The sequence below is a fragment of the Danio rerio genome, chromosome 2 (genome assembly GCF_049306965.1).
Source record: "Danio rerio strain Tuebingen ecotype United States chromosome 2, GRCz12tu, whole genome shotgun sequence".
In the NCBI taxonomy this organism is placed as follows: Eukaryota; Metazoa; Chordata; class Actinopteri; order Cypriniformes; family Danionidae; genus Danio; species Danio rerio.
Genome location: NC_133177.1, coordinates 2,975,001 through 2,989,519, shown reverse-complemented (window position 1 = coordinate 2,989,519; position 14,519 = coordinate 2,975,001). Strand labels below are relative to the sequence as shown.

The window sequence follows — 14,519 nt, the reverse complement described above, 5'->3', positions numbered from 1 at the left end:
TACTGTGTGAACTCTAAACATAGTAAGCTATAAAATCTACTTTCTGGAATACCCAACAGGATGTCGGTTGCAAAATTAAAAAGACACACCTTCGTTTTCCAGATTTCTTCTCTTTTCAGCCTCCTGGTCAGCTTTCCTTTGATATTCAGTTGCTCGGTGCTGGATCATGATCTTGTCTTTCTCCAGTATTGACATGTTAGCCTCAACACTCTTCCTTAGGTTACTCTGAAACATGTCAGGACGACAGGATAACTAAAAATGTGCCTACTAAAAATAGCCTGTTTTAAAAAGCTCTCGTTAAAACAAAACACAAACCCTCTGTAATTATTGCAGATTCGTGCTTTAGAAATGAAATCATTTCACTCACCTCCTCGTCTAACTCTTTCATTATCTTGTCTAGCTTTGTATTGGACGCCCTGAAGGGGAAATGAATCAAAAGAAGAGATTTCAAAGGCTTGATTTTAACGTGAGACAAAAGGCATTGTCATTTAGGTTTGGATGTAGGGATGAGGAATTAGAGGAGCTGTTGAGGATGGATTGATGGACGACTGAATAAATGGTTTGATTTGAGATTTGTATTTGGGATGATTGTGGCTAGATGGATATTTGGGTGCCTGGTTCTGATTGGATGGATGAGATGTTTGTTTTGATGCAGGGGTTTGGTTCAGAAAAACCAAATAAGACGTTTGACTGGTTTGAATAGGGTTTTTGGTTCTGAATGGACGGACAAAGCTCAGAACCAATGAATAAATAACATATCTGGATGATTTTGGATTGATGAATGGGGCGTATGATTGGTTTGGATGAGGTGTGATTATTTATTTATTAAATTTTTTGTGGATGGGTTGTTAAAGGGTGTTTTCACATCTGTAGTTCGCTTCATTTGGTCCGGACCAACGGTAATAAATGATAAACTGTTGCATTTTCTGGTGTCTTTGGGTCGTTTTCACACCACACTGCTGGCTTTGGGCTGAACCAGTTAAAAAGAACCAAAAATGCAGTCACGTGACAAAATCCACATCTCTCATTGGCCAGATGTTGTTGAACATAGTTTCTAAACTGCTTATTGATTGGTCAGAATTCACGTGCGGGAAAATGCCAATGAACTCTCGCCAGTAAACAAACTGACAGACACAAAATGTCGCTCTATACTATGAAGGGAAGACTGCGCTGATTGATTGTATCCCTGCTTTAGACAAAAAATACATTTCGAGAAAGAAGCACGGCTGGAAAACAGTGTTTTAATCATAGACTGTAAAATATATGGACGTAGTGTCCGTGACGTCACCCATAGGTTTCTAAAGAGCGCAAAAGAAGCCACAAGTAGGCGCGGCCAACCGTCGCCATTTTGTTCGCGCGTCATCACACCCACGGCAGGATACCAATCAAGGGCAAATAGGCGGAGAGTAGGCGGAGCTACAGACAACTGCTGGCATTTAGCTTGGACCTGGTTCAGACACACTTTACTTTGGGAGAACGCTTAATACTTTATCACCTGCGACTCGTTTGTATTCTGACCACTTGTGCTTGGTTGTATACTATATCAATAAAGTGTTTAGTCTTTTAAAAACACTGCTGTAATACATTGAGCCACTAAACATTGTTCTTATGACGTTTTTCAACAGGAGGAAAACGCAAATTACTTCCAAACACTTCAGATATAGTCTGTGTTAGTTAATGTAAGACTATTGATGAAATCCAGCATAACACTGTATGACAACACTTCAGATGACTGTTCTAGAGCCTACAGCTAATCAATCTGACAGATTCTGAATCGCATTACAGCTCTAAATATAAATGATAAATGATCTTAAATAAAACAAATACATGTATAGAGATGGTATATAAGTATATAACTTCACTCACATGGGAAACGGAGGCACTGGTTTGTGAGCACAATTAAGTGCACTCAGCATGCCATGCCATCTAATAAGTGTAGGAAACAAGTCTAAAAGGCAGTTGAGTGTGTAAAGCCACATAAAACAACACAGAAATAAGATAAATATGCCGAGTTCAGTGGCTAATCTGCAGGATTCAGCTGAGGTGACGTGACGGCGACCAACGAGAACTAGCTGTCACTCAAGTGGCCACGCCCTTAATTATGCAAACCTAATATAACTTAATATAAAGGAAACGGATGAGTTATAAAAAATTCACCCCCCTCACAGTTGTCATGAAGGGTAATATTAGGTAATCTTTTTTTGTACCAGGCTGTAAACACCTTTTTTTCTGCTGTAAAGTTGGCCATTCTAACAGTGGGCTCAATTGAAATTTGCTCTGTTTTGGAGCCAGGAGCGGCCAGGACTAGCGGCATTTCAGATGAACTTAGTTACTTCCGTATTGGCTTCCTGAGAGAGAGCAGGAGGTTGCCGCTTGGTTTTAATGCATCGCAGGTCACTTCAGGAGGAGGCGTGAATTAATTTAGCTAAAATTCGACATGGTCATCTTGCGGAAATATCACCAACCATCCATCAGGTAATGTTTTCCCCTCTCTCTCTCTCTCTCTCTGTTGGTAAAGCGCTGTCAACAAATATTTATCCTCCATAACCCATAATGCACAGCGCATCAGTCTACGGCAGCTGGATTAGTCCAAAAGGCGCAGTACTTTTTGCGGTTGGGTCTGTTTTAGTTTGGATCATATTCTCACCACAAATGAATCGCACTAGAGTTCGTTTTCACTCTTGGTGCAGTTCGTTTGGGCAGGTGTGAATGCAGCAATCGTACTCGAGTACGCACCAAAAGCAGATCTAAAAAGCGTCCTGAGACCTGCTTGAAAGGTGGTCGCGGTACGCTTTTTTAGTCTGCTTTGGTGAATTGTTAACTGGTTCTGGATGAATGAATAAAATGTAGTGGTGGATGAGGAGATGAATGGATGAAGTGTCTGGGTGGTTTTCGATCAGACTGGTATGGATAGACAGATGGATGGTTGCATCTGAGTAAATGAACATATAAACACCTGCACTTCTGCTCCATCTCATCTCTCAGCTGCATCTCACTGTGAACTTGTTCTTCGAGCTGATATATCCTCTTCTGAAGATTCTCCAACTGAGAGATCAGAGAAACACAATTAGTTCATCATTTGACAGGATCACCATTATAATCCTGTGAAGCTCTTTAAGTTAAAGCCTTTGTTTGGAGGGTTCTTACGAGACTCTTATCTTCTTTTGTCGAGCTGCGTTTGTCACTTGTCTTTATAGTTGATTCCTGAGAAAACCTGTCAGAGAATCAATCATTTAGTTATTGTTTATCAACACAATCATTTCATTATTGTGCCAGTCTGTTTTCAGTACTCACAGGTTATTGCTGTAGTAGGTGAAGCCTACAAATGGAAGTTGGTTGCCTACAAATGCTTTGGGAATGGGGAAGGTTTCCTCCTCCCCTCGATCCTCCTCAATGTCGTCAAAGTTGCTGGTGTCAGTGTCACAGCTTAACTCCGGCACAACTGGGGCAGCCGCTACATAAAACAACAGATTAGCAGATTTTAATGACAACAAATAGAAAGCTGATTTAAAAGGCAGATTTAAAAAAGCTTTATTTACATACAATTAATTTAATATTAATCTCCATAAATGTCCTTAACAAAGACGAACTTGAACAATGGAAAACAAATAGGACTTCACAATGGGTAGTTGAAGTCAAAATTATTGGCCCTCCTATGAACTTTCTTTTTCAAATATTTCCCAAAAGATGTTGAACAGATTCAGGAATTTTTCACAGTATTTCCTATAATATTTTTTCTTTTTAAGAAAGTTTTATTTGTTTTATTTCGGCTAGAATAAAAGCAGTTTTTATTTTTTTCTTAAACCATTTTAAGGTCAATATTATAAACCCACCTTAAGTTATTCTTTTTTTTTCCGATTGTCTGACCCAATGCCTAAAATGGTTGGATCCAAAATCTGATTCACAGGTCAAAGCTTATATCAGAGGCCTCAGGTATGATCAACAACCTTTTTAGAAATTTGTGTTGATTGAATCTGTGAAACCAGTTGGTTCGCAAAAGCAATCTGAATTCCTATTACAAATCACAAAATCTGAATCTATCATCTCAAGCATGCAGCACACAATGGAATCTACTGCTCATTTCTTCAGTATTTCTGCTGACAATAAGAGTGTTTGTCAAAACATTTTTATGATTTTGCTAGAATATTCCAGTTGGATTTTTGTAGTATTGTTAATATTGTTAGTATTTTTGGTGATAGCAAGAAACCACAAAATTGAAAGAGTTCACCTTCAAACTTTAAATTTAATAAATAAAAAAAGGAATTTTTGTGTCCAAATTGTAATTTTTATTTAAATAATTAGCTATATTGTGAGTATAATGTATATATAGTAGGACACACTACAGTGGAGACTTTGCCAAAACCCTAAAAAGTATGTGCATGTATCTGAATATACATTTGACTAGATATTTTTCAAGACACTAGTATTTAGCTTAAAGTCACATTTAAAGGCTTACCTAGGTTAACTAGGGTGAAGTTAGGGTAATTAGGCAAGTCATTGTATAACAGTGGTCTGTGTGTAAATATTGCTTAAAGGGTCACGAAACAGCAAAACACCTTTTTTGAGCTGTTGACAGAGTTTTTAGCAGCGTGGGACACATATATGACTATTAGGACACGTATATTTCACCAAAAAAGTGAAAATTGGTTGTTTTTTTGTTATTTCGATCAAATTCGTTCTTCCGATTTTAAATTAATTATTGAAGCTGCATCACGCCGATTAGATCCTTCTGTGTATTTCAGTGTCTGTACAACGTGACGTATTTGAGTGTGCAGCATTAATTCATAAGACTTGGTTCAAACCAATCAGCACGCTCTATTTTGTATGAGGTGCAACTTCGAGGATTGTTTTTACCTGTTGCAGTGTTCAACGGCAGAGAGACACCACGTTGTGTTGCCAAAACAAGAAAAAGAAGAATTGTTTGGAGACACGGGTCGTCAGTGTTGTGTTAATAAATGTGCTGCAATGAAGGTTTTGTTTTCTTTTCCTGCTATGAGAGTGCAGCTGGACTCGCATGTGGATTACAGTGCACGCGACAAGCAAAATAAATGTTTGTAATAGTGCTTTTACATCTGTAGTTCACTTCATTTGGTCCGGACCAACGGTAATAAATGATAAACTGTTGCATTTTCTGCCGTCTTTAGGTCGTTTTCACACCACACTGCTGGATTTGGTCCGAACCAGTTGAAAAGAACCAAAATGCAGTCATGTGACAAAATCCACATCTCTCATTGGCCAGATGTTGTTGAACATAGTTTCTAAACTGCTTATCGATTGAATCAGAATTCACGTGTAAGAACTCTCGCAAGTAAACAAACCGGCAGACATAAAATGTCGCTCTATACTATGGAGACATTTAGACAAACAATACATTTCGAGAAGGAAGCGCGGCTGGAAAACAATGTTTTAATGCATCGCTCGTCACTTCAGGAGGAGGCGTGAATTAATTTAGCAAAACTGCGACATGGTCATCTTGCGGAAATATTACCAACCATCCATCAGGTAATGTTTTCCCCCTCTCCGAAGGTAAAACGCTGTCAACAAATATTTTTTCTCCATATCCCATAATGCACAGCGCATCGGCCTACGGCAGCTGGATTAGTCCAAAAGGCGCAGTACTTTTTGCGGTTGGGTCTGTTTTAGTTCAGATCATATTCTCACCACAAACGAACCGCTCCAGGGTTTGAAAGCATACCGAAACCACTTCTTCAAGCAGGTCTCGGTACGCTTTTTTGGTCCGCTTTTGGTGCGCACTCGAGTACGATTGCTGCATTCTCACCTGCCCATAAACACCGCAATCAAACTATTAACGCTGTGAGGGATTTTCACCACATTTTGTGACAGGATAGTCTATACACACACGGCTTTCTGATGTTCCCTACAGAGTGCATCTAAGATACAGAGAAATGTGGAGGACAAACTGCAGATGAAGTTGACAAATTAATAGTTTGGCAAACACTTTGATTGCTGATGCCAATGTAAACAGTCACTGTCTTTCTCCCGTGTCTGTGTGTTGTTTTGCAAAATTAGAGCGTGCACAACTGGAAACTCCAATTTTTATGCAAACCCTTTCCTCTTTCCCTCCTCCGAGATTAAACAGAGCTGAACTCACCCGCTTTCCTGACTTTTTTCAAACTAGAGGTGTGAGAACATCCCACTGAGACAGGTTAGGGGGAGGATTTGTGGCCCTTTAAGAGGGTTAATAATATTGACTTTAAAATTGTTTCTTAAAAAAATTAAAAGCCACCTTTATTCAAGCCTAAATAAAACAAATAAGACTTTGTCCAGAGGAAAAAATATTATAGGAAATACTGTGAAAATTTCCTGCTAAACATCATTTGAGAAATATTTGAAAAAAGTTTTCAAAAAAACTGTGCATATATATTCATATTGATTTCAGAGGGTCTTATTTAACTGTATATAACTAATATATATCTGAAGTAACAACAAAAGGGTCAGAAACTTTGCTCACTCTCTCTGATGTTCTCCCATGTCCACTGGTCGTTCTTGAAAAAACCATGCCGCTTGATCTCATCGACTCCATTGCGCCCTAACCGCACCTCCCTACAAATAAAACAAGAGATCAGATCAACACAGCGCATTTGGAGTTAGCAAAGTGGTTGCTAACTTCCTGATACGGAACTGAGCACTGACCTAATTTAAGATCTGTATTTATTAACGTTTCTTTGGTTTCATATTCCCACAAGGCAATGAAAATAACCCACTGTAGGGTACATGATGAGTAATAAAATAAATCAAAGACACTACACATTTGTCTCGTAGCCCGAGGACACCTTCATCATGTGGGATAAAACCTGTTTCACCAAATAAAGATTGACGAATCGAACATTTACACAATGGAAGAGTCAAGAAGAAACAAACCTTTTACTATCGACACACAGAATTATGCTGTAATGCCCAGAAAACCAATGAACCTGCTTAACTGTGTAAAACACCAAGTTTAAGTTAATTTGTGTTTGTCTGTGCAAAACATCTCAGCAAAATGCAGAAATGGCTACAGCAGTGTCTACACAAGGCGTGACTGCTGTTCTAGCTTTAGGCTTTATACACAAAACACATTAAATCATGATTGTGTTGAGTCCATTTGTTGTAAATAGTGCAAACACGCAGATATACGCCAGGATTACTTTAAAGGGATAGGGATTTGTTTAGCTTATTACTTCAGCAGACTGCATTTTAACTTAAATTTAAAGTTATGTTTTGCAAAGATAAAACCAAAGAATCAATTAAATCAAAATATTTGATATCGTCATTATTAAAGTAAATATGAAACTTTTGTTGTTTAGCCATGGTGTGAGTTTGCCTGGGCATTTACATGAATCAATCAATCAATCAATTTAAAAAAATCAATCAAAGAATGAATGAATGAATCGTCAATGAAAGAATCACTAAATGAATCAAAAATTAAATGTAAAAAATTAATTAATGAATCAATCAAATAGCGATTAATCAATAAAGGAATAAATAAATCAATTAACAAAATAACTATCCAATTAATTAATTAATTAATCTAAGAATCAAACAATTAATTATTCGAAGAATCAATCAATGAAACCAAAAATCTATCAAAAAATCCATCAACTAAAGAATGAATCAATCAAATGACTCAATGAATCAATCAATAAGTCATTGAATGATTGAATCAATCAATCATTCAATCAATCAAGAAATCTATCAAAGAATTATTACATCAAGGAATGACTCAAAGAATCACAGATTCAATGAACGAATGAATGATTGAATTAATCAATCAATCAAAACAATCAAAGAATGAATCAATGAATCAATAAAATAATTTTATCAATAAAATAATTAATCAGAGTAGATTAATGAATCAAACAATGAATGATTCATCAATTAATGAACCAATAAATTAATCAACTATTAAATTTATTAATCAATCAATCAAAGAATGATTCAATCAGTCAAAGAATGAACGAATCAAAGAATGAATCAATCAACCAAAGAATGAATGTATCAAATATTTCAACTATCAAAGAATGAATCGGTCAACCAATCAACGAATCAATGAATGAGTGAATGAATTAATCAAAGAATCAATCAAAGAATTAGTCAACGAATCAAAAAACAATTAAAGAATCAATTAATCAAGGAATCAATCAAAGAATGAATAAATCAAAGAATCAATGAATGTATCAAAGACTAAATCAATGTCAAAGAATGAATAAACAAATGAATCAAATAATGAATCAAGGAGTCAATCAATTAATTAAAAAGCCAATCAATCAATAAAAAAATTAATCAATCAGTGAATCAATCAATCAAAGAATCAAACAATCAAAAAATCAATCAGTCAAAGGATCAATCAGAGTCAATGAATAAAATAATTAATTAGAATCAATCAATCAATCAATCAGAGTCAATAAATCAATCAAAGAATGAATAAATAAATGAATCAATCAAAGATTCAATCAACCAATCAAAGAATGAATGAATAAATGAATTGATCAAAGATTCAATCAATCAAGAGAAAAACATCTCTAGATGTGGCATGGGTCTTCCCTACCATAAAATCTATCATAGCAAGCCAGACAAAACTCAGTGCGCTTAGAATATAACACAAGCAGATTTGGGGTAGCACCAGGGTGTCAGACTACACCCTGAGGTTTTAATCCTACAGGTGCTTGTCCACGTCAAGGCCAATAGGTAAATCTTCAAAGCTCTTTTTAATAGTAAACGTATGATTACTTTGCAGTGGAAGAGTTATTCGAACCTGTCGGTGAGGAAAGCGCAGATAAGGCTTTTTGCATCCTTCGAGATGTCGCTGTCTTCAGGGAAGGTCAAGGCGTTCTTGTGATTCATGATCTTGCTGTAGGTTCCCACCAAAGAGTCAGCATAGAACGGCGTGTCACCTGAGGATACATTCACACACACACTCAGTTCTTCTCAATGCCTCCTCTATCCCTCGCTCTCTGATCTCTCAATTCTCAGCAGTTTGTCTTATTTAATTTTTACTATTATTGTTTATTCATTAAAAGCAAAGCCAACATTACTTCTAGAATATCTCCTGACATAAACTCTGTAGTTCCATTCATTTAATCTTTTTAAAAAACTTTAAAGGTCAATATTATTAGTCTCCTGATGCAGCTCTTGTTTTGGATAGTCTACAGAATAAACCACTGTTATACAATGACTTGCCTAATTACCCTAACTTTACCCTCATTACCCTAGTTAAGCCTTTAAATGTAACTTTATTATGTGCTGTCATCATGGCAGAGAGGAAAGAAATCAGATTAGATGTCATTTTAGAACAGAAGGATATAACTCACCAACAAGCATCTCATAAAGGAAGACCCCGACAGACCACCAGTCACACTCGCGGCCATAATAACCGTCTCCTCCCTGAGACTTCAGTACCTCTGGAGAAATATAGTCTGGAGTTCCTACTGCCGTGTCACATCGTACCATCCCGTCCTGACAAACCAGAGAGCAGAGCAGAGTTGAGAGCAGAATGACAGGAGGATAAATGCAACTTGGTAGAAAACGTTTCATGCATTATTTTACATTTGCAAGGTTTTGTTTTAGTGTCTTGTTTTGCATGTCATGACAGAGCTTCCTGAAAGGAACAGCTCACCTAAAAAGGACTGAATTCTGTCATCGTTTTCTCATCCTCCAAACCAGTTTGAGTTTCTTTCTGATGCTGAACACAAATTAAGATATACTTATACTTATTGATTCTTTAACTGACTGATTTTTGATTAATTGATTCTTAAATTGATTGGTTGTTTAATTAATTGACTGGTTGGTTAATTGATTGATTGATTTCTTCATTGATTCTTTGAATAATTGATCATTTATCATTCATTTTTAGATTCATTATTTCTTTGATTGGTTAATTGATTGAATCGTTGGATGGTTGATTTGTTAGTTCATTCATTCATTGATTCTTTGACTGATTGATTTTTTATTCATTGATTAGTTGATTGATTCATTGATTCTTTGACAAATTTATTCGCTAATTGGTTGGTTGTTTGATTGGGTCATTCAATAACTCTTTGACTGATTGATTTTTTGATTCATTGATTAGTTGATTGACTAGTTGATTGATTGATTCATTGATTTGACAAATTGATTAGTTAATTGGTTGGTTGTTTGATTGGGTCATCCTTTGATTCTTTGACTAATTGTTTAACTGGTTCATTCATTCATTGATTCTTTGACTGATAAAGTTTTTGATTTATTGCTTCTTTGATTAGTTGATTGATTGATTGGTTAGTAGATTGGTTCATTCATTGATTCTTTGATTGATTGTTTAATTGGTTCATTCGATCATTGGTTCTTTTGACTGATTGATTTTTTGTCTTATTGATTTGATTGGTTGATTGACTGATTTATTCATTGTTTGACTAAGATTTTTTGATTTATGGATTGATTGATTGATTGGTTGGTTAATTTGTTGATTCTTTGACTGATAGATTTTTTGATTCATTGATTCTTTGATTGGTTGATTCATTCATTCGTTGACTAATGGGTTTTTTGATTCTTTGATTTATTGATTAGTTGACTGGTAAGTTAATTAATTGATTGGTTCATTTATTGATTCTTTGATAGATCAATTGACTGATTTGTTGTTCGATTGACTGCTTCATTCGTTCTTTGACTAATTCATTTTTGACTCTTTGATTTATTGATTGGTTAATTGTTTAGTTAATTAATTGGTTCATTCATGAATTGATTCTTTGACTGATAGATTTTTTTATTAATTGATTCATTGATTGGTTGATTGATTAAGTGATTCATTCATTATTTGACTAATTGTTATTTTGATTCATTGATTCTTTGATTGGATAACTGACTGATTGGTTCATTCATTAATTCTTCGACTGAATAATTGATTCGTTGGTAGGTTGGTTCATTCATTTATTGATTCTTTGACTGACAGATTTTTGATTCATTGATTCTGAAATTCATCGATTGGTTAATTAATCAATTCATTCATTGATTCTTTAACTGATTGTCTTTAATAAATTGATTCTTCGATTGATTGGTTCATTCGATTTCCAACATCCTTCAGAATATCTTGTTTTGTGTTCAGCAGAAGAATAAAATTCATAAATGCGTAGAAGCCCTTGTGAGTTTGAGTAAATGATGTGTAAATGTTCATTTCAGAGGGAACTGCCCCTTTAAGACGTGTATTTTTTGCACGGGTCCAGTACCTTGTTCATTTTCATACAGGTGCCAAAGTCAGCCAGCTTTAAGTGGCCGGACTTGTCTAACAACATGTTGTCTGGCTTTACGTCCCTGAGAAAAAAGGAAAACACACACACACAAATTTCTAAACTGCAACCACATTTCAGCACATAAACAACAGATCAAATGTGTGAAAGAAACCTGTGAATGAAGCCCATGGAGTGGATGCCGTCCAGCGCCAGCACAACCTCCGCAGTGTAGAAGCGTGCCCACTTTTCCGGCACATCATAGTTGCTCATGAGGTTGACCAGGTCTCCACCGGGCATATACTCCATTACCATGTAGAGGTAGCGGTCGTCTTGGAATGCATAAAACAGCTGGAAGACACAAATAAAATAAAGCTTTATCATACTCAGAAATAGGAGTAAACTGTAAAAACACGCGCTATTGTTGTTGTGTATCACGATAACGAAATTTCTTTCACAACAAACATGCTTGTCTTTTTGTTGACAATAAAAAAAAGAAGTGCACCGCGCTTTTTATGTTGCTAGGCAACTGTTGAATCAGCTGCGTATCGTTCTTCTGTTGATATTGCTATAATTGTAATATTCACTAATGCTGTGATATATGAAGTCATACAGCTCTGGAAAACTTGAAACAGCGACCACCAGTTTTAAAAAGTCTGTTCGGTGTGATAGGAACCTTACGATATACTCTCACTGGCCACTTTATTAGGTACACCTTAATAGTACCAAGTTGGACCCCTTTTGCCTTCAGAACTGCCTTAATCCATAGGTTCAACAAGTTGCTGGAAATATTCCTCAGATTTTGCTCCATGTTGACAGGCTGCAGATTTGCTGGCTGCACATCCATGATGTGAATCTCCTGTTCCACTACATCACAAAGGTGCTCTATTGGATTGAGCTCTGGTGACTGTGGAGGCCATTTGAGTACAGTGAACTCACTATCATATTCGAGAAACCAGTCTTAGATGATTCACGCTTTATGACATGGCGCGCTATCCTGCTGGAAGCAGCCATCAGAAGCTACTGTGGTCTTAAAGGGATGGACATGGTCTGCAAGAATACTCAGGTAGTCTGTGGCGTTGACAAGATGCTCAATTGGTACTAATGAGCCCAAAGTGTGCCAATAAAATATATGGACGTGTTGTGTGTTCAGAGATGCTCTTCTGCAGACCTCGATTGCAACAAGAGCTTATTTGAGTTACTGTTGCCTTTCTATCAGCTGGAGCCAGTCTGGACATTCTCCTTTGACCTCTGGCATCAACAAGGCATTTGCGCCCACAGAACTGCCGCTCACTGGATATTTTCTCTTTTTCTGACCATTCTCTGTAAACCTTAGAGATGGTTGTGCGTGAAAATCCCAGTATATCAGCAGATTCTGAAATACTCAGACCAGCTCGTCAGGCACCAACAACCATGCCACGTTCTGATGCTCGTTTTGAACTGCAGCAGATCGTCTTGATCATGTCTACATGCCTAAATGCACTGAGCTGCTGCCAAGTGATTGGCTGATTACAAATTTGTGTTAACCAGCAGTTGGACAGGTGTACCTATAAATTTGAGAAGTCATACAGCTCTGGATAACTCAAGACAGTGAGCACTGGTCTCTCTTCCATCTTTAAAAAAATCTCCGTAGTCGTCTAGACAATAAAAACACTGCAGTTACCTCAACGGAAATCCTCTCCTTCATTTTGATTGGATATTGAAAAAGACGCAACTGACGTAGTGTAATTTTCCAACATTTTTTCGACTGCAGGTGCACAGAGCGCATTGTCAAAAAGGCAAGATGCATAGGCAGCACACAAAATGCTTTCAGCCATTAAAAAAAAACATTCAAACAAGGTGCCTCTCATCTCAAAAAGCGCATTCGGTGTGATCAATGCCTTACCATTTAACATTTCCCTAGAAAAATGGTAATTTCATTAGTCTGTTTTTAAATTATTTTTTTATTCATTTATTTTCTTGTCGGCTTAGTCCCTTTATTAATCTGGGGTTGCCACAGCGGAATGAACCGCCAACTTATCCAGCAAGTTTTTACACAGCGGATGCCCTTCCAGCTGCAACCCATCTCTGGGAAGCATCCACACATACACACACAAACACTCCACACAAAATTTAGCCTACCCAATTCACGTGTACCGCATGTCTTTGGACTGTGGGGGGAAACCGGAGTACCCGGAGGAAACCCACGCGAACGCAGGGAGAACATGCAAACTCCACACAGAAACACCAACTGAGCCAAGGATCGAACCAGCGACCTTCTTGCTGTGAGGCGAACGTGCTACCCACTGCGCCACTGTATCGTCCATTTTTTTATTCAATGATATTAAAATAAACAGTTAAAATTAGGGCCGGAGCAAGCTAAACTGCCCCAACTGACGATCAAGCCGCCCTCAATCCGGAATTCGGGGTTGGGGGGGATTCGCGGATATAACTTAGGACGCGGGTGGTCACGGACGCCGCCCTCTCTATTCTGCCGCCCTATGAACGTGCCGGCCCTGGGTAAAATATATTTTTCAGATTTAATTTATTCAAATTCACACAAAAAAACTGTCAAGGTGCAAACAACAAAAAAAAAGCATGCATTCGTAAAGTTCAAGATCAGTTTCATGCCTCGTTAAACCACTAATAAATCAGATGTGTGTCAATATTAATATGCAGATCAGATTTTATAATGTACTGTGTTTTATGCGTCATTAAACCTGCAACAATAGGGTACATCTCCGTGAACAATTCATTTATTTTCCTTCGTCCCTTATTTATCAGGGGTCGCCACAGCGGAATGAACCGCCAACTATTCCAGCATATGTTTTATGCAGCGGATGTCCTTCCAGCTGCACTCGAGTACTGGAAAACACCCATACACACTCATTCACATTGACCCTCATACACTAGGGCCAATTTAGTTCATCAGTTCACTTCAGCGCATGTGTTTATACTGTGGGGGAAACCGGAGCACCCGGAGGAAACCCAAGCCAACACGGGGAGAACATGCTAACTACAAACAGAAATAAAAACTGACCCAGCCAGGGGGGACTTGAACCAGTAACCTTCTTGCAGTGAGGCCACAGTTTTAACCACTGTACCACCCTTCTCTGTGAATTAAATGATGTCATAATATTCTAAGGAATACAAAAATAATAATAATAATAATAATATTAATCAGATTGTTCGTACCTGTACTACCCAATTACTGTTAGCAAAGGCCATGATATCTCTCTCTTCCCAGAAGAAAGCCGAGTCGGACCTCTTGATCATCTCAAACTTGCTGAGCAGCTTCATGGCGTAGACTTTCCTCGTGGCTTTGTGCCTCACCTACAAAAC

At 37.4% G+C, this 14,519-nt stretch overlaps 1 protein-coding gene across 3 annotated transcripts in view; it reads right to left on the bottom strand.

Annotated features, from left to right (window-relative positions):
- Positions 1–14,519, bottom strand: part of rock1 (Rho-associated, coiled-coil containing protein kinase 1) — an 81,788-nt gene that overhangs the window by 35,062 nt on the left and 32,207 nt on the right. For all 3 annotated transcript variants that reach the window (XR_012384832.1, XM_021478592.3, NM_001256634.1), the window contains 11 exon segments: positions 14,373–14,510; positions 11,374–11,549; positions 11,199–11,283; positions 9,312–9,456; positions 8,756–8,894; positions 6,473–6,564; positions 3,295–3,454; positions 3,148–3,214; positions 2,957–3,045; positions 368–416; positions 90–225 (listed from right to left, as the gene is read on the bottom strand). Coding sequence is in view for 2 of the 3 variants with exons in the window: in XM_021478592.3 (XP_021334267.1) it covers positions 90–225; positions 368–416; positions 2,957–3,045; positions 3,148–3,214; positions 3,295–3,454; positions 6,473–6,564; positions 8,756–8,894; positions 9,312–9,456; positions 11,199–11,283; positions 11,374–11,549; positions 14,373–14,510 (1,276 nt within the window). In the remaining variant the exon portion in view is untranslated.